The sequence below is a fragment of the Pleurodeles waltl genome, chromosome 3_2 (genome assembly GCF_031143425.1).
Source record: "Pleurodeles waltl isolate 20211129_DDA chromosome 3_2, aPleWal1.hap1.20221129, whole genome shotgun sequence".
NCBI lineage: Eukaryota > Metazoa > Chordata > Amphibia > Caudata > Salamandridae > Pleurodeles > Pleurodeles waltl.
In genome coordinates, this window is record NC_090441.1 from 87718018 (window position 1) to 87745611 (window position 27594).

The following is a 27594-nucleotide window of genomic DNA, read 5'->3' on the forward strand; positions in this document are numbered from 1 at the left end:
ATAAAGTACCTTTATTTTTAGTAACTCTGAGTATTGTGATTCTTGTGATATATTGCTATATGATGTGAGTGGTATAGTATGACTGGACCTGGCACAAGGTGTAAGTACAATCAGGTACCCACTATAAGCCAGGCCAGCCTCCTACAAAAGTACCCTTCATTTAATGTACTTACTGCTAAATGAATCTGGTGGTTCTAGAAATAAATTAACAAAATATATTTTTCTACATAAAAGCCTATTGGTCTGGAGTTAAGTCATTGACTGTGTGTTTTCACTTATGCTTGTGTGTGTACAACAAATGCTTAACACTACCCTCTGATAAGCTTAACTGCTCGACCACACTGCCACAAATGAGCATTAGTATTATCTATTATTGCCTCTGTCAAGGCTTTTGGGGAACCCAGGGACTCTGTGCACAATATATCTCATTTTCTTACAGTATATACAGAGCCAGCTTCCTACACCCACCCATTGAATTGCTGATGGATGGTGGCATGGCAGTCACTGTTTTCTGGAGGGGTTTTACGTGCAATCACAGGAACTTGCGGTTCTGATATTTCTTTGGAACTATTATTTTTGAGGTTGTTGCTCTTACTGCTGAAGTTATTGTTGCCTCTTCCAAAAGGGGAAATTGGAAGGTGGTTGAACTTTTCCATAACCATTAAACTGGGCTTGTGAGAATTCGTTTTTCTTTTTCAGTGACACAGATTTGAGGGTCTCTAACTCAGTTCTCATTTGTTGGAGCTAGTCATTTGTATGTTTGCTGAACAGACAAGTTTAAAAAAAGTAATATGTCCAACATTTATTCTTGCTATTGAGGAGACAGTGTGGCGAGCTTCAACCAAGAAATGCATCACTGCATCTTCTACAGCATTAATGATTTGAGCAGAAGTATTGATTGACTTTTTAAAGTATTTTCTTGAAGTCTTCTGTCTTCTGCATGACGTTTTTCCTAGACCTAACCAAATAAATTAAATAGCTGCTTATTTGATTGGCTTAATAAGCTTATAGAATTGGCAACCTTAAGAGCTGAGGAGGAGGTGGAGCAAACCTTCTCCCCAAAAAGGGCCATTCTTTTGCTTTCCTTTTCTAAAGTGCAGGTGAGACTAACCTAGAAGAGGTGTAACCTTTTCTCGCCGCAGACACTACTACGAATCAGGTGCCAAACTCTCTCAGGAACAGAGGATCTGATTCTGGAGCTCTATAATTCTTTTCTTATCAGTGGTCGACAGATTGCCCGTCTGCTGTGTTACGATTCCAATATAGCCTATGGACATCGTTGAGGGGATATCTGTCACGTATGTGATGGAGTAACCCGTCCGTCAACTCTAAACTAGGCCCTATGACACTGAAGTGTACATTACTGGTTCAAGACCAGGCTTTGGAGACTTGGTAAAGAGATGTAGACATTTTGTTTGTCTCTTCGATGTCAACAGTGATCTGATTGACAGGATGATGCATTTCCATCAATGAAGGTGATATGGCCAATGGTGTACAGTTTCTTTTCGCCACTGACTGACGCCAACAGTGATCCCACTTCTCTTCTCATCTATGTTGTTGTAATGGTGGGGCCTTTTCGATGTCAAAGCTGACCGGTTTTGATGAAGTGTGGACCTTGATCCCTCTCTGCGCTAACGGTCTTGACGTCATCATCAGTGAGCTCAAAATAGTTTTTCAGTGACATTGGAAATTATGCTGCTTTTTTCTATTACTTCTCTCCTTTGATCTACCCTCTGTGATGTTTAGGGATAGGCAGTAGAAATAATGAGACAGGTTTAGGTGCTGACCTTGCAAGTCTTCTTCTCTCTGTTGTCATTATGCCTCTTACCCTTATGCATTCTTTGTCTTTCAACATTTTTTTTTTTTACACATCTTCTTGCAGATGTTGCATTCAGAGACAGAAACAAACACACTATGCACACTTTGTAGGGATCAGTTATGTCCTTTTTTCTTCCACATGAATGGTGCTTTAAGAAGAGAGAAGGCATTTTACCGGAAGTCAAGTTAGAATATAAAAAGAACTGGCTCACTCAACAGCAAGTGATAAGAAAATGTTGAGTGAAACTAATGAACAAGTTACACACCTTCGGTAACACATTATCTGGTAGAGACTATCTATCTGCAGATTCCTTACCTTAGAATTTCCTGGTGTCATCTTGGAATTCGGAATTTTTGCTGAGCAGTACCCTGCGTGCGCCGTCTGGTGGTGGTGTTCGGATCCACATGGCGTCAGAGTCGTCTGTGAAGTCACAGTCGCCTATAAAGGCACCACCCTAACGCGTGTACATCAGTTCTTTTACCCACAAACTTTCATGTCAGAGGCGCAGAGCCATGGATAGAACTAACAGTTTGTACAAAAAAACTAGGGCCCTGAAAGGAATGATCCCTGATTCTATTAAACATATCCGCAGAGGGGGGAGGCATGGGTGGGTGTAAGGAATCTGCAGCTAGATAGAGTCTCTACCAGATAATGCGTTGCCGAAGGTAAGTAACTTGATCCTCTGATAGAGACTTCTAGCTGCAGATTCCTTACCTTAGAATAGATACCTAAGCCATAACCTCCTGGCGGTGGGCTGCGGATAAATCTTTGCATACTAGAAAGTCTTGTAGAACCGAACTGGCAAAGTGTCGAACTTTCGGGACCTGATTCTCCAAGCAGTAGTGTTTTGCACACATGTGTAAGGATGCCCATGTTGCTGCCTGACAGATATCCAGGACTGAAAAACCTTGTGCTAGCGCAGTGGTAGCAGCCTTGCCCCTGGTGGAATGAGCCCACAAGCCCTCAGGAGGCTGCTTCTTGGACAGTACGGAGCAGATCTTAATGCAGAGAACGAACCAGCGCGAAATGGTTTCTTTCTGCACTGCCCAACCCTTCTTTGCTCCCACAAAGAGTTAGTCATCCACCCAGAACTCTTTTGTGCAGTCAAGGTAGAACGACGATGCTCTTTTTGGGTCCAGTCGGAGGAGTCACTCCTCTTCCTTAGAGGGATGCGGTGGAGCAAAGAAGGTGGGCAGGGTGATATTCTGACCCAGATGAAATGCGGTCACCACCTTGGGAAGGAAAGAGGCATGTGTTCTAAGAACCACCTTGTCTGGAAACATAGGCCCTCATTACAACCCCGGCGGTCGGTGTTGAAGCGGCGGTAATACCGCCAAAAGGCCGGCGGTAAAAAAAAAAAGGGATTTGGACCATGGCAGTTACCGCCATCCAGAACCGCCACTTTAACACACAGACAGCCAGGGTGGTAACGGCTGCTGGGCTGGAGACTTCGGTCTCCATCCCGTCGGCTGCCACAATCCCACCCTCCGGATTACGACCCGGCCTACCGCCATGGTTTTCGTGACAAACATACTGCCACGAAAACCATTGGGGTAGGCACTATCAGTGCCAGGGAATCCCTTCCCCAGCACTGATGGGGGTCTCCCCCGGCCCCTCCCCAGAGTCCTCCTCCACCCTCCCCCTCCTGCCCCCACACATATACACACCCACACACGCACCAATACACACACATGCATACCCACCCACACACCGCAACACACACCAACATACCTTGTCACACACACATGCATTCACAAAACACTCACACTCATTCATGCATGCATCCTACACGACTCACAAATGCATGCACGCATACCACTACATACACACACACACACCCACATACACACAACACCCCCCTCTCTAGTCGAAGAACCCAACTTACCTGCTTGCAGGGGGTCCTCTGGCTGAAGACGGTCCGTGGCGCTGCTGTCAGCAGCAAAACACCGCCAGGCCGTATCCTTGCTCCTGATACGGTTGGCTGTGTTTTGCTGGCGTGGTGGTGCTGTTGTCCTCAGCGCTGCCTTACTGCCCTCCATCGCCATAACTGTCGGCGGTGTTCCGCCAGCATTCTGGCGGAATACCGTCCGTGGTCATGATACTGGTAGACGGCTGGTAGCCACAGCGGCCGTTGCCGTGGCAGTAGGTGATTGATACCGCCAATATTGAAATGAGGGCAATAGTGCGATAACGTGGCTTAGATGAAAGAGCCTGCATCTCACTCACCCTCCTGGCAGATGTTATTGCCACTAAGAAGGCTGTCTTGATGGTGAGCAGACGGAGGGGACAGTTGTGTAAAGGCTCGAAGAGAGCACACATGAGAAATGTGAGGAAAAGATTTAAGTCCCATTGAGGCACAAAAAGGGCATAGGGGGAAACATATGTAAAGCCCTTTAAGAAATCTATGTACAATAGGAGACTTGAAAAGTGAAGGCTGATCAGGCAGCTGAAGGAACACCGATAAGGCAGAAAGATAACCCTTGAAAGTACCCAAGGCAGAACCCTGCAGGGCAAGGAATAGTAGAAAGAGAAGGATATCAGAAAGAGAAGCAGAAAGCAGATCAACAGATCTTTCTGCACAATAATATACAAAATGTTTCCAACTGCAGACGTATACCATTTTAGTGGAGGGACGTCTGACTGCCAAAATAACTTTACAGACTTTGTGAGGAAGGTCAAAAGCCGTCAACTGCTGCCGCTCAATCTCCATGCATGAAGTCAAAGAGTTGACAGGTATGGGTGGAGAACCTTTCTCTACTGCTGCGACAGAAGATCCTCCGAAGCACAATACTGCTGACATTGCACGTTCTCTGCAGAGTTGAACAGATCTAACCAAGGCCCTCCCCATTGCTGAAAGAGTCCTTGCTACACCTCTGGGTGGAGACACCACTTGTGACCCGCTAGGCATCGACGGCTCAGTTTGTCTGCCCTGGCGTTCAGAGAACATGCCAGGTGTTGAACCACCAGGGTTATGCCCTACTGTTTAAGCTATGTACAGAGACGCAGAGCCTCTTGACAAAGGGTCCACGACCCCACACTGCCAGGCTTGAGGCAGTACCACATTGCAGTGGTGTTGTCCGTGAACACCTGCACTATCTTCTCTTTTACAACAGGAAGAAATGCTTTCAATGCCAGTCAGATATCCCAGAGCTCCAATAAGTTGATATGAAGTCTGGATTTCACTGGACACCAGAGGCCTCTAATCTTCATCACTCCCAGATGGCCCCCCATCAAAGAAGTGACGTATCTGTCACTACTGTGAAATCTGGTTGGGGAAGGGAGAGGAGTCTGGCTCTGACCCAATCGCAGTTCACTAATCACCACTACAGGTCTTTTGCAGTTCCCTCTGAGATCTGAACCGTATTGGTAAGATTCCTATGATGCTCTGCACACTGGAACTTCAGGTCCCACTGCAGAGCCCTCATAGGCCATCTGGCATGTTTGACGAACAGGATGCAGGAGGCCATGAGGCCCAGAAGCTTCAGAGTCTGTCTCACCGAAATCCAGGATCGAGGCCGAAACATCGGTATCCTAACTTAAATATCCTGGACTCACTGCTCAGGACGATAAGCCCGAAACTGCCCTCTGCACAGAACAGCTCCGTTGAAATGAAGCTCCTGAGAGGGAGTCAGGTGTGACTTCAGCATGTTTATCGTAAACCCCAGCGAATGCAGGAGGTTCACCGTGGTCTGAAGGTGGCTGACGAGAACCTGGGGCATAGGAGCCGTCAAAAGCCAGTCGTTGTGATGCTATTAATTGTGTTTGACCAATGACTTTGTGTTTCCCCACTGTGCATATTAGTGGCTCAATGTTCACCAGTAGCACATTATATGTTTTGTTCAGTTTAGCCGCCTATTGGCTTTGACATGGCATTAGCCATTACATTTTGTATTCAGCTCAGCTGCCTATTGGCTTTGACATGGCATTAGACATTACATTCTGTATTCAGTTTAGCCGCCTATTGGCTTTGACATGGCATTAGCCATTACATTTTGTATTCAGTTCAGCTGCCTATTGGCTAATGGCATTAGACATTACATTATGTATTCAGTTTAGCTGCCTATTGGCTTTGACATGATATTAGACATTACATTTGATATTTAGGTTAGCGGCCTATTGGCTTTGACATGACATTAGCAGCTTAGCTGCCTATTGGCTTTGACATGACATTAGACATTATATTTGATATTTAGGTTAGCTGCCTATTGGCTTTAACGTGGAGTTAGACATTGCAGTTGAGACATTGCAGAGATGTCTGTGTTTTTTCCAAGCTGTGTTTTTCCACAAGATGGACCAAGCTGTTTTCTTCACACCAGACCTTAGCTGATAAGAGCACGTGGATTTTGTGTTTACCTCGCAATCCAGTCTGAGAGCGGAATGGCTCAAGAGAAGTGGCCATTCTCCAAGGTCGTTCAGATCTCACACTGAGTTTGCTTTTAAGGATGACTCTGGGCTACAGTGAGTTAGATCCGAATCGGCTTGACTTCAGGCTGGGGCTAGACGTCAGTTGCCAGTCTCCCGTTTGGGTAGATAATCTCTTTCTCGCAGTTGACCGGAGTCATCAACTTGCAGACCCCAGAAAGATGAAGCTGAAGATAGGCCCTACTTGCCCATACGGTGATGAATTTTGACTTTTATACTTTGTTTTGATACTATAATCATATATATTTGCTGTGTACATTGCAACTGAGAAGTACTGTGATATATTTTGCTTTCATTGCTGCGACTACTCTTTTTAACGTGTGCTTGAAATCTACTAATTTTGTCTCTCAAGAACTTGTGGGTGGGGGAGAATTAACAACAATAAAGGTCTTCTTTGAACTCAGAAGTGCATTCCAGAGAGGTTCTGTAAGCTCCGATAGGAGATATGTAGGAAAGCAGAACAGTCGTCAAGGTAGGGGAAGACTAAAATCCCTAACCTGCTGTAGGAAGCTGGCCTGGTGTGTGGTGGGTACCGAAGGTACTTACACCTTATACCAGGTCCAGGTATCCCATATTAGTGAAGTGTAGGCAATGTCTAGAAGCCAGGCTCTCTAGAAGTAACTGTGGATGAGCAGCCGAGGCTTATCTAGGAGACATGCAAAGCTCATGCAAAACCACTGAAGTCACACAGTACTCACACACATGAAAGAGGTTTCAGTGTTACAAAAAAAAAGGTACTTTATTTTTGGTCACACAATGCCACAAAGTACTAGAGAGGCAACCCTCCAATAGGAGGTAAATAATACACTGATTATAAACACTAGTAAACAGTAATAGGCATAGAAAAGGTTTGAAAACAGTACAGTTGGAAATAAACAATAGTGACCCTAGAGGGAGCCCAAAGCACTTACTAAAAAATGCGAACACAGGACCCCCACCTAGGTAAGTGGAATGTGTAGAGGGCAGCAGCTGGGAGTACTAGAAAACCACAGAGGTAAGTAACCAGTGATAAGGAAAGCAGGAGAAAATCACTGGAAATTCCCCAAACCACCCAAAAGGATGAAAATGAAGAAATGAGGACACCCAGACAAGATTGCAAGAAACCAGCTGTGGATTTATAGAGGAAGACCTGTGGAGAGAGAGGACCAAGTCCAAAAGACACAGTGGAGTCCAGGAGGAATAGGAGCTACTACCCACCCAGCTGTAGTTGCAGGAACTGGCTGTCAGCACTGCAGACCTGGAGCTGAAGGAGAGTTCCTGAGGAATGCAGAAGATGCCCCACGTTGGAGTGAAAATTGCAGATGGGTGCTGGTGCAGGAATTCCACCAACAAGCCTCGGCAAAGGCAAATTTGCAGTTAGTGGAAAAGTGGTGCTGCCAGAGACCAGCAAGGCCCAGGAGGACTCAATCCAGGAGGGGGATTCACAGGGGACCCTCAATGACACAGAGGGCCCACAGAAGGAGAGGAAGCACCCACAGAAGTCCCACAGGACGGGGACACAGAAGTTGCAGGAGCCCGCACAGCACTACTGAAAGTGGTCACACTCTGCAGGAGAACCACGCAGAGGGCTGTGCATTGCAGGAAGGAGTGCTGGGTGATGGCGCTGCAGGTAGCGTGAAGTTCCCTTGGAGGAAACCCAAACAAGCCTTGACAGCTGTAAGAGATGCAGTGCACAGGGGTACTGTCCTGCGTGGGAAGGCAAAAGCTTACCTCCACCAAACTTGAAAAGCTGGCAGAGAGGACCAAGAGGACTACTCTGGACCACGAACTGTGATGCAGGATCTAAGCAGCTCAGGATAAGAGGCGCTACACAAAGCCAATCGCCATTGCAGTAGGTGCCTGTGGATGCAGGGGAGTGACTCCTTCACCCCAAGGGAGATTCCTTCTTTCTTCTAGTGCAGACTTAAGACACGCCACCCTCAGTGGATGCACAGCCAGTGGAAATGTTGCAGAAGATGGCAGGAGTTGTGGAAACAATGTTGCAGAAGAGTTCTTCTTTGTGAAAGCAGATTGTCAGACCTGGAGGGTCCAGTTCGAGTTCCAGAGGCCAGAAGTCGATGTGAAGGTTGCAGAAGAATCCTGCTGGAATCTTGCAAGCCAATTCTGAGTACCCACCCAAGAGAGGGACCCTAAATAGCCCTGAAAGGGGGATTGGTCACCTAGCCAGGTGACCATCTATCAGGAGGGGGCTCTTATGTCACCTGCATGGCCTGGCCACTCAGATGCTCCCAGAGGTCCCAGCCAACCTTGGGTTGAAGATGCCAGAACCCAGGGACCTTCTGGAGGAGCTCTGGGCACCACCCGTGGGGTGGTGATAGACAGGGGAGTGGTCACTCCACTTTCCATTGTCCAGTTTTGTACCAGAGCAGGGACTGGAGGTCATCAATGCACAGAGGGCATCAAATGTGCCCTTCAAAGCATACCAGTGGCTTGGGGAGGCTACCCCTCCCAAGCCAGTCACACCTATTTCCAAAGGGAGAGGGTGTTACTTCCCTCTACCAAAGGAACTCCTTCGTTCTGCCTTCCTGAGCTTGATCAAGGAGGCATTTCCGTACAGCCAGGTAGAGTTAAAGACAACAATATCATCAAGTTATGATGCACTAAGTCTTCTAACCCACCAAGGACTTTGTTCATCAACCGTAGGAAGGTGGCAGTGGCAATGTTCAAACCAATGGATGTAAGGAAATGCCTTCCTCAGCATGGTTACCCCCTGACTTTTTGCCTTTTGTTGATGCCAATTATGATTGAAAGTGTGCTGGGACCCTGCTAACCAGGCCCCAGCACCCGTGTTCTTTCCCTAAACTGTACCTGTTTTCCCACAATTGGCACAGCCCTGGCACACAGATAAGTCCCTTGTAAATGGTACCCCTGGTACCAAGGGCCCTGTTGCCAGGGAAGGTCTCTAAGGGCTGCAGCATGTCTTATGCCACCCTGGGGACCCCTCACTCAGCACAATCACAATGCCTCACAGCTTGTGTGTGCTGGTGGGGAGAAAATGACTAAGTCGACATGGCATTCCCCTCAGGGTGCCATGCCCACCTCTCACTGTCTGTGGCATGGGTAAGTCACCTCTCTAGCAGGCCTTACAGCCCTAAGGCAGGGTGCACTATACCACAGGCGAGGGCATATGTGCATGAGCACTATGCCCCTACAGTGTCTAAGCAAAACCTTAGACATTGTAATTGCAGGGTAGCCATAAAGAGTATATGGTCTAGGAGTTTGTCAAATACGAACGCCACAGTCCCATAATGGCTACAATGAAATCTGGGAAGTTTAGTATCAAACTTCTCAGCACAATAAATGCACACTGATGCCAGTGTGGAATTTATAGTAAAGTACACCCAGAGGGCATCTTAGAGATGCCCCCTGAATACCAGTTGACTCCTAGTGCTAGGCTGACCAGTTTCTGCCAGCCTGCCACAACCAGACGAGTTTCTGGCCACATGGGGAGAGTGCCTTTGTCACTCTGTGGCCAGGAACAAAGCTTGTACTGGGAAGAGGTTCTTCTCACCTTCCCCTGCAGGAACGGTAACGCCTGGCGGTGAGCCTCAAAGGCTCATGCCTTTTGTTACAGCGCCCCAGGGCATCCCAGCTAGTGGAGATGCCCGCCCCTCCGGCCACTGCCCCCACTTTTAGGGGCAAGGCTGGAGGAGATAATGAGGAAAACAAGGAGTCACCACCCACCAGTTAGGACAGCCCCTAAGGTGCCCTGAGCTGAGGTGACCCCTGCCTTTAGAAATCCTCCATCTTGAGATTGGAGGATTCCCCTAATAGGAATAGGGATGTGTCCCACCCACCCCCCTCAGGGCGGGGGCACAAAGAGGGTGTAGCCACCCTCCAGGACAGTAGCCATTGGCTACTGCCCCCCAGACCTAAACACATCCATAAATTTAGTATTTAGGGGCGACCCTGAACCCAGGGAATCAGATTCCTGCAACCTACAACAACAAGAAGAACGCCTGACCTGAAAGTCCTGCAGATATGACGGAGACGACAACTGACTTGGCCCCAGCCCTACCGGCCTGTCTCCAGACTCAAAGAACCTGCACAGCGACGCATCCGACAGGGACCAGCGAACTCAGAGGACTGCCCTGAAACCGAAGGACCAAGAAACTCCAGAGAACAGCGGCAATGTTCAAAAACTGCAACAACTTTAAAGCAACTTTTAAAGAACCCTCTCTTTCTGCTGGAAGCGTGAGACTTCTCACTCTGCACCCGACGCCCCCAGCTCGAGCTCCAGAGAATAAACACCACAAAGAGGACTCCCAGGCGACTACGATGACGTGAGTACCCTGAGTCGACTCCCCTGCACCCCCACAGCGACGCCTGCAGAGAGGATCCAGAGGCTCCCCCTGACGCGACTGTCTGGTAACAAGGAACCCGACGCCTGGACCAAGCACTGCACCCGCAGCCCCCAGGACCGAAAGAAACCAACCTCCAGTGCAGGAGTTATCAGCAGGCGGCCCTCTTCCTAACCCAGTCGGTGGCTGACCCGAGAAGCCCCTCTGTGTCCTGCCTGCATTGCCTAAGTGACCCCGGGTCCCTCCATTGCTTTCTATAGCAAACCCAATGCCTACTTTGTACACTGCACCTGGCCACCCCTGTGCCGCTGAGGGTGTGTTTTGTGTGCCTGTTTGTGTCCCTCCCAGTGCTCTACAAAACCACCCTGGTCTGCTCCCCGAGGAAGCAGGTAGTTACCTGCTAGCAGACTGGAACCGGAGCACCCCTGTTCTCCATAGGCGCCTATCTGTTTTGGGCCATCCTTTGACCCCTGCACCTGACCGGCCCTGTGTTGCTGGTGCTGTGGCATTGGGGTTGCCTTGAACCCCCAACAGTGGGCTGCCTATGCCCAGCAGACTGACTGTGTAAGTGCTTTAGCTAACCAAACTTACCTCCCCCAGGAACTGTTGATTTGTGCACTGTGTCCACTTTTAAAATAGCTTATTGCCATTTTTACTAAAACTGTGTGTACTACTGATTTGAATCAAAGTTCTATGCTTATCTGTGTGAAGTACCTTGCATTTTATGTACTTACTTCAAATCTTGAATCTTGTGGTTCTAAAATAAATTAAGAAAATATATTTTTCTATATAAAAACTACTGGCCTGGAGTTAAGTCTTTGAGTGTGTGTTCCTCATTTATTGCCTGTGTGTACAACAAATGCTTAGCACTACCCTCTGATAAGCCTACTGCTCGACCACACTACCACAAAATAGAGCATTAGTATTATCTAATTTTGCCCCTATCAACCTCTAAGGGGAACCCTTGGACTCTGTGGACACTCTCTCTCACTTTGGGGGAGTATATACAGAGCCAACTTCCTACAATGGACATAACAGTAAACTGGTAATGCTCATCAGAAATATAGAAAGCTGACTTCTCTTTTGCTCCATGGGTCAGACCAATCTGCCAGTACCCTGATATAAGATCAAAAGTACTGAGATATATGGCTGCAACAGTCTGTCAATCAACTCATCAGCTTTAGGAATTGGGTGGACATCTATTTTGGCCACAGCACTGAGACCCCTATAGTCCACACAAAAGTTCAATTCTTTCTTCCCATCCTGGGAATGAGGCTTGGGGACTAAAACCACTGGGCTGGCCAAGGGGTTCTCACACTGCTCAAGGACTTCCAATTTTAGCATCTTTCTGACCTTAGTTTTGATGCTCTCCTTGACATGATCAGACTGTTTACAGATTTCGTTTTTGACATGTAAGCTATCCCTACTCTTCACATCATGTGTACTGATCAGGGGTCAAGGAGAAGAGCTCAGCATACTGATACAAGACTTGGTTGCAGTCAGTTTGCTGTTGGTTAGAGCGGGTGTCTGAAAAGACCACTCCTCCTACGAATCCATCTTTTAGATTGCTTGAGAGGAGGTCAGGGAGAGGTTCACTCTCAGCTCCCTGTCCCTCATCACTGACCATGAAGATCTCAGCTTTGTTGTGACAGAGTTTAAGATGATTTACATGGATAACCCTTTTGAGGTTCCTGCAAGAGCCAAATTCCACCAGGTAGATGACTTCCCTTTTACTATGTAGAACAGGGTAGGGTCCACTTCACTTGTCTTGGAGAGCCCTAGGAGCCACATGCTTCAAAACCCATATCTTCTGCCCTGGTTGGAACTCCACCATTGCAGTCTTCTGGTCTGACCAGAGCTTCTGGAGCTTTCTGCTGGCCTCACGATTTGGGGAAGCTTTTTCCATGCACTCAGCCAACCTGGAACAAAGGCCAAGCACATAGTCCACAATACCCGGCTTGGGTACTCTGAGAGGTCTCTCCCATCCCCCTTCACAAGAAAAAGTGGTCACTTTCCCGGATGCCCAAGGAGAAGTTCAAAGGGGAAAAACCTACTCCCTTCTGTGGCACTTCCCTGTAAGCAAATAGAAGGCTTGGAAGTAAGACATTCCCATCTCCTTCTGAGTTTTTAAGGGAGTCCACCAATCATACCTTTCAATGTCTTATTATATCTCTTAACAAGGCTATGATTTTGGGTGTGAAATGGGGATAGTGAACTTATAGGTCACCCCGCAATCAGCCCACATGTGTTTCAAGTAGCAAGACATGAAGATTGTACCTTTGTCTGACACCACCTCCTTTGGAAAGCCCACTCGGGTGAATACACCAATGAGGGCCCTAGCTAATGCAGGAGCGATAGTGGCCCTCAGGGGAATCGCTTCAGGATACCTGGTTGCATCATCCACTACAAGGAGTATAAATTTGTTCCCTGATGCTCTTGGAGAGTCAGGGGGACAGACAATATCAATCCCTACCCTTTCAAAGGGAACTCCAATCATTGGAAGTGGAATTAAGGGGCCTTTGGGTGGCCACCTGTCTTACCATTGGCTTGACAGGTGGTACAGGAGTTACAAAACTCCTTCACCTTCTGGTACATGCCTGGCCGGCAAAAGTGGTTCACCAACCTACTCCATATTTGTGCATGGCTAAGATGCCCAGCTAGGGGGATACCATGGGCCAAAGTGAGGAGAAACTCTCTAAACTGCTGATACACTACCACTCTCCTAGTGGCACAAGGTTTAGGGTCTCTGGCCTCAGTGAACAGGAGCCCCTGCTCCCAATAGGCCCTGTGGGAGCCACTGATATCGCTCTTTTCCTGATCAGCAGCTTGCTGTCCCAGGCATTCAAGAGCAGAGATCCTCCCTAGAGGATCCTCCTGGTCCAAAGAGCCCTGACTTAGAAGGTCCAAGCTCCTGAGGAGCAGTTCCCTCTGGGGCTCACAAGTTTTCTCCAAGAGAAGAGGGAACCTGGTCTGGTGCCTGATTGGAAGCTGTCTGCCCAGACTTTTTGCCTTTTATCTTGGTAGGTAGGGCCATTATTCATGACTCCAACTCTACTTTTTCACCCTGGGACTTACTCTGTGCTCTTGTTTTCACAGAAATCCATTCAGGGAGACCCAGCATAACTGCAAGGGTCTTTCATATGAACTCAGCCCATGCTGAGGACTGCAGATCAATGCCTAATAGACATTCTACAGGTATTGCAGGAGATACCATCACCTTCTTCTGGCCAGTAACCCCTCCTTATTCTAAGGATACCATTGCCATGGGATGTACCTTAGCCTGATGTAGGAAGCTGGCCTGGAGTGTGTTGGCTACCCATGGTACTTATACCTTATTCCAGGTATCCCCTTTTAGTGAAGTGTAGGCAGTGTCTAGAAGCCAGGCTCTCTAGAGGCAGCTGTGGATGAGCAGCCAAGCCTTATCTAATAGGCATGCAAAGCTCATGCAATACTTCTGTAGTCACACAGCACTTACACACATGAAAGAAAACACTCAGTTGTACAAAAATAAAGTTAGTTATTTTTGGAACAAATCACCACAAAATACTAGACAGGTATCCCACCCTTAGGAGGTAAGTAATACACTAAATATATACTCTAGCAATCGGAAATAGGCATAGAAAAGGTTGGAAAACAGGGAAAATAGTAATAACCAATAGTGACCCTAGAGGGAGCACAAACCATATATTAAAAAAATTGAATGTGAACAAGGTACCCTCACCTAGGTAAGTAAAATGTGTAGAGGGGAGCTGGGAGTACTAGAAAACCACAGATGTAAGTAACCCCTCCAGCGACCAGGAATGTAGGAGTAAAACACTGGATTTCCCAAAACAACCTAAAAGGAGGAAAAGAAGAAAAAGAAGACACACAGAGAAGACTGCAAGAAAAACTGCAGTGAATTCCTGAAGAAAGAAGACCTCTGTGGGACCAAATCCAAGAGTTACAGTGGAGTCCAGGAGGAGTAGGAGGTGCTACCCACCCAGCTGTGGATGCAGGAGTTGGTCGACAGTAATGAAGAACAGGTCAGCACTGCAGCCCTGGAGCCGGAGAAGAGTTCCTGATTAATGCAGATGAAGCCTCATGCTGGAAGGAAGATAGCAGATGGGTGTCGGTGCAGGAATTCCACCAACAAGCCTTGACAAAGGCAAACTCGTGGTTAGTGGAAAAGAGGTGCTGCCGGGGACCAGCAAGGCTCAGGAGGACTAAACCCAGGAGGGGGAGCCACAGGGGACCAGCAGCGTTGCAGAGAGTCCACAGGAGCAAAGGCAGCACTCACAGAAGTCCCACAGGATAGGGACACAGGCGTCGCAGAAGAAGCCCACGTAGCACTACAAAAGAGGATCCCACGCCGCAGGAGAACCACGCAGGAGGCTGTGCTTTGCCGGAAGGAGTGACGGGGGCTGGAGCGTCAGGCCACCTGAAGATCCCTTGGAGGAGATGCAAACAAGCCTTAGCAGCTGCAAGAGACACAGTGCACGGGGGTACTGTCCTGTGTGGAAGGGCAAGGGCTTAACGTCACCAAATTAGGAAATCTGGCAGAGAGGACCAAGAGGACTACTCCGGACCACCAGACATGATGCAGGATCCACGCAGCTCAGAAGGAGAGAAGATCCACGCAGTCGGTTGTCGCTTGTTGTAGGTGCATGCGGTTGCAGGGGAGTGACTTCTTCACTCGAAGAGAGATTCCTCCTTCTTCTTGTGCAGGCTGAAGAGTTGCAGTTTTCTGAGGATGCCTGGCAAAGGAAATGTTGCAAAGCTGGCAGGAGCCCTGGAAACAATGCTGCTGAAGAGTCCTTTCTTCTTGGAAGCAGCTTGTCGGGTCCTGGAAGTTCCAGTCGCAGTTCCGGAGGCCAGACGTCGAAGTAGAGGTTGCAGAGGAGTCCTGCTGGAATCCTGCCAGCCGAATCTGAGGGCCCACCCAAAAGAGAGACCCTAAACAGCCCTGAAAGTGGGATTGGTCACCTAACCAGGTAAGCAACTATCAGGAGGGGGATCTGACATCACCTGCCTGGCCACTCATAGGCTCCCAGAGTTCCCTGCTAACCTTGGAAACAAGATGGCAGAACCCAGGGACCCTCTGGAGGAGCTCTGGGCACCACCACTGGGATGGTGATGGACAGGGGAGTGGTCACTTCTGTCTCAACTGTCCAGTTTCGCGCCAGAGCAGGGACTGGGGGTCTCTGAACAGGTGTGGACTGGTTTATGCATGGAAAGCATCAAATGTACCCTTAAAGCAAGCCAGTGGCTTGGGGAGGCTACCCCTCCCAAGCCAGTTATACCTATTTCCAAAGAGAGAGGGTGTTACCTCCCTCTCCCAAAGGAAATCCTTTGTTATGGCCTTCTGAGCTTGATCAGATCAAGCAGCGGGAGGGCAGAAACCTGTCTGAGAGGTGACAGCAGCTGGGCTGCCCGGAAAACCCTGTAAGACTGGTGGTAGCAATGTTGGGGGTCCTTCTAAGGAGCCCCTAGAGTGCATGGAATCATACTTACAAAACTTGCAATGTTATTGGGGTATGATTCCAACATGTTTGATACCAAACATGCCCAGGTTCGGAGTTACCATTATGCAGCTGGACATAGGTAGTGACCTATGTCCAGTACCTGTGTAAAATGGCATCCCCGCACTCACAAAGTCCAGGAAAATGGATCTGGAGTTTGTGGGGGCACCTCTGCTAGGTACTTGCGCCCTGCCCTATGGGCTGAGAGGGCCTACCATAGGGGTGACTTCTAGTGACCTGGTGTAGTGAAAACAGGTGCATGTACCCGTTTCACTCGAGCTGCAATGGCAGGCCTGCAGAACACTTTGCATGGGCTCCCTATGGGTGGCAGAGTAACTGCTGCAGCACAAAGGGGTCCCTTGGAACCCCAATGCCCTGGGTACCTAGGTACCATATACTAGGGACTTACATGGGGGGGTTAGCAGCAACCAAATTTAGAGGAGAAAGCACAGTCACTGGGGTCCTGGTTAGCAGGATCCCAGTGAGCACAGTCAAGCACACCGACAAACAGGTAAAAAGTGGGGGTAACCAAGTTAGAAAGAGGCTACTTTCCTACACCTAATTATCAGCGTTGAGGACTGTATATGTCTCATCAGTCAGATATTGTTCTGAAAACACCAGCTGCTCAGTCACCATGGAGTCAGTGGCACCAGTGTCTCTCAGTGCTTCTACCTTAATCCCACTGATATGTTGCTGTTATCTGTATCTTTCCAGGTTACTGAGCCAGACAGGCAGGGCAGCTACATTCACTCCACCCTCTGAGACTAAGGTTGCCTCGGTAGGCTCAGTGACATGGTTGTCAGTCTCAAGTTGGGTGTCCATTGGCTTTAGCGTCATTGCACCAAGCTTTCCTCGGATCCCAATTTCTGCCCTTGTACCCACCATTCGGTTTGGATGAATCTCAAGTCCCACCCTCCTGTGCAGGTTTTTGGGGGCCTTTAGAAGACTTCTTGTTTTTATCTTTGTTTTGGTTATCCTCTTTCCCTTGTGGGGGCTTTTTGGCCTCTTTCTTGTGAGCTCCACCACCAATGGAACTTTTGGTCACCCTTGTTTTGACCCTGTGGTCTACCTTCTTCCCCAGCTCTAGAGGCGAAAGTAGACCTAGGTCTACCAGGTCAAAAGAAAGGACTCTGCAGCCTCCGGAACAGCAAAGACCCGACACCCGAAGTGACCTCTGCACCAGACGTCCACGACCCGTGGTGAAGCCAAACAACGGTGCCAGCTAGGTTCCCCAACTGTCCAGAGTCCGAGTCCAGTCTTGTCTCACCCATCTTGGACTACTCCAAGTCACCTGCAGCCTCTGCACTCAGGCCCCCTCTCTTGCAGCCTTGTGGTGATAGAAAACCCAACACCTCCAGCAAACACTGCACCTGTTGCTCCAGACCCCATCTAAGGTGGGTCACTGGAGCCAACGACCTACCCCGGATTCTCTGAGCTCAAGTCCACCATAGGTCCCACCGGTGGACTCCCTGACGACACCTGTGGCCTCAACACACAGGACCCCCCGACCATGAGCTCTCCAGGACAAAGAAACCCGATGCCTAAGAACACCTTTGCATTCATCAACACTGGGCCCTGTAGAAAAGAGCCAAAGGTGCATCTATGCCCTGAGCCCTCCAAGTCTACAACTGACCTGTTTGTTGTCCCCGACCTGTTTGTTGTCCCTGACTGGCTTCCTAGCCAGAACCTGCAGTCTGTCTACCCGAGGACCAAACTCCCATAGGAAACCATTGGGCACCCGACACCTTGCGGCACCCCTGCACCTGTCTGCCCCAGTTCTGCCTGGAGTGACCTGCTGGTGCGATTCTGATCAGTACCCAATACTTACATTAATTCCCTGAGACTGGCCTCGTAAGTCGTCAATAACCCTGCGTTTGCTGAACATTGTTTCCTCCATAGGTTAACACTGAAGAACTGTGAGAATTGCACTAAGTGTTGATTTTTAAATCTGAAAGGTATTTATGCTTGAAAAACTACTTACCTGATAACAAAGTTCTTGGGATTAAAACATATATATAAAGAAAGGGATATATTCTAATTTGGTCTTGGATTTATTCTTTGAGTGTGTGTCTCATTTATTGCCTCCGTGAGGGAACAAATGCTTAGCACTACCTTCTGATAAGCCTAACTGCTCATCCACACTACCACAAAATAGAGCATTAGTCCTATCTACGTTTGCAAACCAATTGGGGATGTACTTGACTCTCTGCACAGTGTAGTTCTTTTTAGTGCACCATAGAGAGAGCCAGATATATATATATATACACACACACACACACACACACACACACACAAATCAGAAGGGAGAACTCTGGGCAATTCCCAAGTTTATGTGGAGAGTAGCGCTAGTAAGGAGAATCCTGGAACACCAGCGACACTGTAGATTTGCTCTTGGATTTGCTCTCTCTTCTGACTTGCATAAAGTATGCATCACTCTAACCCTGAAAAGGTCTTGTTTTGACATAAATATATATATATATATGGGTACCATGTACATTGAAGCGGTTATAAATATATATATATATTTAATATGTGGTCCGGGGTCCCCGCACATAGGAGGATCTATTTAGTGCTTATGACTGTTGATGAGGATCCCTGGAATAGAATTGGGTGAGACAGCTGGATTAAAAAAAAAAATTTGAGACACATTTTGATAAGGTTTCATTACTGGTACTCAAGCTTTAACCTAGTATAATACAAACCTCTGGTATTCTTGACATAGAATATTTTTTCTATACTAACATGAATTGAAATCTTAATTTGATTAACAACATGGAGGCAGGTGATATGTAGCCAACTATCTCCAAACTGAAGTGCCACACAATCTCTCCCTTACCACCGGTCACTCCAAGGGGCTTCAAAGCTGTGCTTTATTCTTCCTCAAAAACAGCTTCAGAAGCCAGAGTAACAGGGGTAAACAATTAAACGTGCATGTATGGTGGACTGGCTTCCCCAGCTCAGTACATCAGATAAGCACAATTTGCACAGATTTAAATCACTAATGACAGAGTCCTATTTATAGAGTCTTTACCAGAAAACTGGTAAGTGCTGTGTATCAGGGCTGCCAGTGGCAGGCCATACATTATATTATCAATGTCAATTACACATTATGTTTGATGCAGTCTCTGTCTTGTCACCCAAATGAAGAGATAGGGCAACAAACACAGGATTCAGACCCCAGTGGATGAAAATGGTAAGCATTAAAAAAACTCTAAAAGCCTGTGTTTGCACTTATGCCTGTTTCTATGTATGTGCGGGTGTTCATGAGTTAGTGCATTATTGTGTGTGAATCCATATGAATGTGTATTAAAGTTTTACCCACCCTGTTAAAATATTGTCCCTGTGATAGTACTGGCAATTCCTGACATTTATGGCTTCAGTGGCATGGGGACACTCACTATTGGTATAATGCTGACCCTGAAATTATGATGATAATTCTTGCCACATTGTGGACAGCTACAATGGTGCACAATACTGCTACCCCCAATACACTGCTGCTCCTGGTATGATGGTGGTAATTCTGTCCATATTGTAAGCATCCATCTCTTGATGTGTCTACCAATGAAATCAAGCTGACCCTAGCATAACAGAGATAGCTGTTTGCAAATAGTGGGTGTAGGAAGCTGGCTGTGTACATACTGTAGCAAAATGAGATATAGTGTGTACAGATTCCAGGGGTTCACTAGAGGCTTAGCAGAGGCTAAAGTAGATAATACTAATGCTCTCTTTTGTGGTGGTGCAGTCCAACAGTTAGGCTGATCAGAGGGTAGAGCAAAGCATTTGTTGCACACACACACAGGCAACAGAAGAAGCACACACTCAATGACTTAACGCCAGACCAATGTTTTTTATATAACAAAAATATATTTTGTTAATTTATTTCTAGAACCATAAGATTCAAGTTGCAGGTAAGTTAATAAATAGATATGTATTTCACATATGTATCAATACCACTTTGATTGGAATTTGTAAGTTGTACTGTTTTTTAATAAATGGCAATAATCAGTTTTAAAAGTTGACAGTGTAATTTTCAGAACAGTTCAGAGGGGGGGGGAGGAAAGTTAGCACATTTTGCAGGTAAGTACAAGACTTACAGTTCCAGTCACTGGGGGTTAGGAAGTCCACTGGTTGGGGTTCAAGTTAACCCCAAACACCCACCACCAGCAACATGGGGCCGACCAGGTGCAGAGGTCAAAGATTAGGCAAGTTTAACATGGGCTCCTATGGAGACTGGGGGCACTCGGTTTCAGATCTGCGGGCAGGTAAGTACCCGCGTCTTCGGAGGGCAGACCTGGGGGGCTTAGAGGAGCACCATGCGGGGCTACAAGTAGGCACCAAGCTCACACCCTCAGTGGCGCATGGGCGGCTGGGTGCAGGGTGCAAACAGAGCATCGAGTTCCCAATGCTTTCCTATGAGGGGATCCCGGGGGACACTTAGATGCTGCTGGCAGGGTCCAGGGGATCAGTTCCTGAAAACCGCAGGCTTAACAAGTAGGACAGCCGCCTGCCCAACATTGCTGCACCAGAGGTTGGGATCTCCAAGGCCTGGGGGCTGCGGGTGCAATGTACATTTTCGCATCGGATATCTTTGTCACGAGTTTTCGCGGTCAGGGTGGTCCTCTGGATTCACACTGCAGGCATCGTCGTGGGGGACAGGAGAGGTCAACCCAGGGTGGGCACTTGCTCGGAATCACCTGGAGATCCTCTTTAGTCGGCTGAACCATCTGGTAATGGGCTGTGGGCGTCGGGTGCAGAGTGGTCAGGACTTGTGGATCTGGGGAGGCTCTGGAGACTTTAGAAGTAGTTTCTTGTCTGACAGGACTACTGTCCTTGGGAGTTCTTGATAGTCTGTGAATGCAGGCAGTCCTCTGGAAGCTTGGCAGAGGTCGCTGGACCCCGCAGGACGTGTCACCTTCTTTTGCAGGGCTTTTGAAGCAGGAGACAGGCTGGTAAGGCTGGAGCCAAGTCAGTTTTCCTCTTCCTCCTTCTCTGCTGGGGTTTCAGCTTAGCAGTCCTTCTTCTTTCTTCTTGTGAGGTTGCCAGAAATATGAAGAATTGGGTTCAGGGAAGCCCTTAAATCCTAGATTTAGGGGCATTACAGGGGTCAGAGGGCAATAGCCAGTGGCTACTGACCCTGAGGGTGGCCTCACCCTTCTTGTGTCCTATCCCTTTTGGGGACAAACCTAACCCTACTGGTCCCTGTCCTCCAAACTAAGATGGAGGATTTTGCAGGGAGGGCGGTCACCTCAGCTCTGGACATCTTAGGGGTGGTCCCAGCTGGGGTGGTCACTCCTTCCTGCTTTCCCTAATTTTCCCACCGGACTTGCCGCCAAAAGTGGGACTTTGTCCGGGGGTGGGCAACTCCAGTAGCTGGGGTGCTCTGGGGCACAGTCACAAGAGGCCTGAGCCTCTGAGGATCACCACCAGGTGTTACAGTTCCTGCAGGGGGGAGGTGTGAAGCACCTCCACCCAGGGCAGGCTTTGTTTCTGGCCACCGAGAGCATAAAGGCTCTCACCCCATGTGGCCAGAAACACGTCTCTGGCAGGCTGGCACAGACCAGTCAGTCCTGCACTAAATGGTTGGGTAAAATACAGGGGGCATCTCTAAGATGCCCTCTGGATGCATTGTTCAATAAATCCAACACTGGCCTCAGTGCGGGTTTATTATGCTGAGAGGTTTGATACCAAAATTCCCAGTATTCAGTGAGGCCATTATATAGCTGCGGAGTTCGTAATGACAAACTCCCAGGCCATATACTTAATATGGCTACACTGCACTTACAATGTCTAAGAATGGACTTAGACACTGTAGGGGCATATTGCTCATGCAGCTATGCCCTCACCTGTGGTATAGTGCACCATGTCTTAGGGCTGTAAGGCCTGCTAGAGGGGTGCTTACCTATGCTACAGGGAGTAGTTTGTGGGCATTGCACCCCGAGAGGCGTGCCATGTCTACTCTGCCTTTTTCTCCTCACCAGTACACACAAGTGCAAAGGTAGTATTCATGTGCTTGGTGAGGGGTTCCCCAGGGTCGCACAATACATGCTGCAGCCCTTGGGGACCTTGCCCGGCCACAAGGCCCTTGGTGCCATGGGTACCTTTTACAAGGGACTTATCTGGGTATCAGGGGTGTGCCAACTGTGTAAACAAAGGTACAGACTGTGGGAAAGAACACTGGTGCTGGGGCCTGGTTAGCAGGAACCCAGCACACTTTCAATCAAAGTTGGCATCAATATCGGGCAAAAGGTATGTGTGTGTGTGTGTGTGTGTGCAAGGGCACTTTTCTATAGCGGGCAGGTATAGCATAATGGCGCTTACTCCATGTAGCCCTCACAAGTCTTGGCTCATTGTGGGCATCTCTGGCATTCTAGATATCACCTCAGATATAGACCTGAAACCTGTGCTAATTTCTTGCATACTGTATCATCTATATTATAAGACAGTAATGAATGGACATGCAAGACATAATCTATCCATGTAAAGCAAAATGTATGTATTGTAAATACATTAAACATATATACTGTAAAAGATATAAGGAAATGTACATATTTCCATAAACTAATCAGTTCATTTCTGGGGACAAAATACCTGCATTCAAAAATATATTTAAACTCAATTCTGAGTGAAAATCACTATTACTGTTTGATACTGTAAATCCTCTGAAGCTTGAGTAAGTACACTGCTATTTAAGTCTGTAAAATCTGTTTATATCTGCCGTGCAATTTGTTCAAATGTGAAAGTTGTATATGTTTATATGTTTTCAGCCTGCCCCTTCAATGAGGTTCTAAATCATAACGTGTAACTGAAAAAACATCTTGGAAGGGGGCAATGGAAAATATAAACAAAAGCAGATATTGACGTGTAGGTAAATGCTATGAAAAATTATAAGCCAAGTAACAATGGATTTCTTGATTCAGGTGAGCCTGCGAAAGTCCCATGTAGGGTTCTTCTTGCCTAGCACACCCTGATTTCAATTTGAAATTTGTTTATTTGTCTCTATGATGACTGAACAGGTGGTATGCATAAAAAAAGTGGAACTACGACAGGACATGACATATGCAACTGCACGGCCTATAAACTGTACGACTGCTATTATATATTTTTGGTTTAACTGTTTATTTGTGCAGTCTACATAGGAATCTCACAAAGTACAAAGGTTATACCCAGAAGGAGATCTCAAGTTCTACATGCCATCTGAGTCAAGCAGCACCCCACAGATGACGCCCATGAACACCAAAACCGTTCAGGGATTGCTGGTTTTTCCTTTCAGTGAGAAGATGGCTTAGCACTTCAGACTAATATTTCTCCTACTTAGCAAGACAAATGCTGATTTGCATTTAGTTCTCTATCTTGGCACAGATGAGCTAAACGACAATGGGCTGGTATGTGATCCAAAGCACCTCAGAGTGGCTGAGATTAATTAAGGTATTCCTGCCTGTATGTTTGTAATGGGGTTTAATGTAATATAATATAATATTAAGTGTGTGTTTTTAGCATATAAAATTGGTATTCAATATCTCCATAAAGAAAAAAAAGCCATGACAAAATCAGACAGAAGCAGTAATATTAATTAACAGCCCAAACGTGGGAGTAGGTTTCTAGTCTACTACAATTATTCTGTAGGGGTGCATTTCAGTTTAGCCCAATAAGCAAACCACAAAGGAGAAAACAAACAAGATTGGCAAGAGCAAAAACAAGCCGAACAGACATTAAGTGAGTTGGGCTATACCTAGTTCTTCCAGGGATGTCTTCGCTGTCAGAAACTCATGATGTAACAACTGGTGTTCAACTTCCTCATTTTCTACTTCCAGTTCAGAAACCATGTTACAGGGAATATATCCTTTTTTTCCGTTACATTCCCCTTTATAGAAACCATCAGCATCTTTGTCACCAAACACCTGTTTGAAGAAAAGAGATAAGAATTTCAAGGGTAGTTTTGGTCTCAGAACAAGTAATTATGTATGCAAAATAATAATCCAAATTTTCCACAATACATTTTGGCTTGTTTAACAAACTCCAGAACACTTTCATTATCGAGAAAAATCTAAGAAACATTTATAAAAAGGTCTGTGCAAACGTTACTTAGCTGCAACACTCGTTCTCAATTACTGGTATTTTATTACACTTATAAACAATGAAAGTGCACAATTCGAAACCATATGTACGACAGAAACAAAGAAATCTCTTCAATTAAGTAAACAAATGCCTATTTATTTAAAGGCAATACCTGATTTTAATAGATAGATAGATGAAAATAAGTTACTTTCCTACAACTGTAGTAGTATTGGAATATTGCATAGATTCACCTGCTTGAATAATTTCCCATTGTCGAGATGGGAGTTGCTGGTAACCTAAAAAAGCAATGCAATGATATGCATAGACCATAAAGGCCCTAGGCGTTTCAGTTTAGTAGCATATCATAGTCATTATTTAAAAAAAGAACTAAAGTTAAGGTTTAACCAATCAGGTTGCACCACCCTGTAGATAACTCCTGTGAGAAGCTCCAGTCCCTCAGATGTTAGAGCACAAGTGTGAATACATAAATATCCATTGAGAGATGGATGGTGAGCTGCTGAGGGTAGGAGGATGGGTCGTATGTGAATCTATGAAAGATTCCAATACTGGAAAACTGAAGTTACAGGTAAATAACTTATTTTCGTACCACGGTACTGGAACTTTCATAAATTTACATGCTTGAATCAGACTAAATAGCAGTGAAAAGCACATTTTCCTTCAAATGTAGCACATATCTCTTGAGGAATACAACACATACATATACAAATAAATAGCAAGAAAAATGTGCATAACAGGTAAGAGGAGGGAGGAAATAAAGGGACATCTCCCCTTCACTGGAAAAGATGTCAACACTGCTTGTCCCTTTGCTGCATCACTGTAAACTGCAGAGTCCAAGCAGTAGTATTAGGTCGTAGAAGGTAGTAGTAATAGTAGTAAAGGTCTGTCTATGTTTTCAGGTCATTGCTCGGTAGATATCTGGCAGTAACACACCAGCAAACAACGCCATAGTAGTAGATCTAGTTCTTGTTGAATGACGCACCATTGTGATTAATGGTCTGCTAGCCTTCTGGTGACAGTATTGATTGGTGACAGATATCCAACTTAAAGATGGTTTGCTTTGACAGAGGAAGACCTTTTCTTAGAGCGCTATAAGCTACAAAGAGTTGATTGGATTTGTAAAAGCTCCTAGTTCTATCCAAATTGAACTTTAATCCTCTTTTGAAGTCTAAAGAGTGCAATGCTCTTTCAGCTACCATTTGAGGGCCCAGAAAAAAAAAGACTTGAAAAACACTGGTTCATTGAAGCGAGAGTCTGATGGAACTTTAGGAAGAAATGTAGGGTTTGGGTGGAGAATAAACCTATTGTCCCTGCACTGGAGGAAAGGTTCCTGAATGGTGAAAGCCTGAATAGGGAACTGACGATACCCAGAGTAACCTGAATTAGGTGGTCGAAAGATCCTGTCGCTTGAAGCCATTGCCTGTCCAATTCCTCTTGAAGTAGACGTATCCGTAGACGGCAGAATGGAACTAGAGGAATGCACGATGAAATCTCCCTAGTATAGACCTGCAAAGGTGAACAGGAAGTAACTTTTTTTGTTGCACTAATTTTGCTTGATTTATCCATTTTAGTTGCCTTTCTGGTGTGGAGTACACTTTCGTGTGCACTCTATCCAATGTGGCTCCCAGAAATGTTATGTTATGCAATGAAGAACTGACTTGTCTAGTTTCAGAGTGAGGCCTAGGTCTCCGAAGAGTTTTCTGTACGCTGTTGTTGATAATTGTGCAGCCTGACTGGAGGAGGCCTTGGTAAGCCAGTCATCCAGATAAGGGAATAGTTGATGTTTGTGTTGTCTTAGAAAGACTACTACAGGTGTGAGGCACTTTGTGAAGATGCCAGAGTAGGATTTCAGCACAAAGTGAAACACCGGTAATTGATATTGGCTGCCGGTTACTGTGAATCTTAGAAATTTTCTGTGTTTTGGTTGAATGGGGACCTGGAAATATGCATCTTGGAGATGTCACCAGCTACTCGTTGTTTATGTCTTTGGCCCACTGGAACTGCAGAGTGGTCTTGATTCTTGTAGGTTCCGCCTTGACCAAGGTAAGGGTGGCCCTTTCTGGTAGCCACGGTGCTGCTGACAAAGGAACGCCAAAAGGCAGTCCGTGCCCTCCAGAAGGAGTCCCAGAGGAAAAAACCCCAAAGGGAAAAACCTCTATAGCAGGAACTCCCTGGAACAAAAAGAAGAAAAAAGTCGTCCAACAAGAAAAAACAATACTGAAAGAAACTGGAACAAGCGAGGGGAAAAACTGGAGAACAAAATAACAGGAGCGAAGATCACCACCAAAGGAAGTGTTGCACCTTATATACCCTAAAACAGGAAATGACCAACAGAAGAAGAAAGACACCATATTGGATTGGGAAAGAAACATAGGAACATATAGAGAAAAGGCACCACTTTATAAAGGGTCCTAAGGCATGCAGGGAAAAGGCATACTGGGAGAAAGAAGAACATGGCTGCTAAGTGTGAAAATAAAAACAAGAGGAAAAGGAGAAAGAAGAGAAAAAAGAAGTAAGGAAGAAAGAAACAGGCTGCACCAAGTAAGTAAGGGGTTGGGGGGAAGGTGCCCACGTTTAATATCGAGGGCGCGCCACGCGCAATACTTGCCGAGGCCCCATGCCCACTTTGGGGCGTTGTGTGAGAAAATAAAGAACTGAAGGGGCACGGCACGGCTGGCCGGAAGGAACACTGGCACGACAGTAGGTCCCCCCCAGGAGTCTCAGGTTTGTGCGGATACAGGCGAAAAAAAAACGATGGATCAAAAGCAGGGAGTGCACAGAAGAAGCATCTTCCCAAGAACATTCACTAAGAGGACAGCCTTTCCAATGAATAAGATATTGGAGATGGTTTCGAAATATGCAAGAATCACATTTCTTGAACTTCATACTCAGGTTCGTCATTCACCAACAAAGGGGGAGGACATGTGAATTGTCTATGAAAAGGGTCAGGCTTATAGGTTTTCAATTGAGAGACGTGAAAAACTGGATGGATTTTCCATGTTCGAGGTAAACGGAGACAGAAGGGCACTGGATTAATTTTCGGAAGAATTGAAAAGGGTCCATAATAGCAGGGTTTAAACTTATTTTGTGATAGGCGGAGGGGCAAAATTCTGGAAGAAAGCCAGACTTTATCTTGGATTTGATAAGATGGAGCCTCACATCGATTCTTATCAGCCATTCTTTTCATGTGCCTTTTCGTTAACAAAAGATTAGACCGTATAGGACGTTGAATTCTATGTAATCTTTGGGAAAAGGAGGTGACTGCAGGAAGTGTAGAAGAGGTCTTAGGAGTGACCGGAAAAGATTTCGGATAAAATCCATATGAGCAGAAAAAAGGAGTGGCTTTTGAGGCACTATGTACGGTATTATTATAGGAAAATCCAGCAATGGGTAAATATATGGAGCAGTTACTTTGAGTAGTATTACAAAAACAGCGGAGATATAGCTTCAGTCCTTGATTCAGGTGTTCGGCCTGCCCATT

The 27594-nt window shown here is 46.5% G+C and overlaps 1 protein-coding gene across 1 annotated transcript in view; it reads right to left on the reverse strand.

Moving 5' to 3' along the window:
* Positions 1-27594, reverse strand: part of TSPOAP1 (TSPO associated protein 1) — a 2439191-nt gene that overhangs the window by 386313 nt on the left and 2025284 nt on the right. The window contains exon 25 of the mRNA XM_069226865.1: positions 23770-23938. Within this exon, the coding sequence (XP_069082966.1) occupies positions 23770-23938 (169 nt within the window). The remainder of the gene's footprint in view (positions 1-23769; positions 23939-27594) is intronic.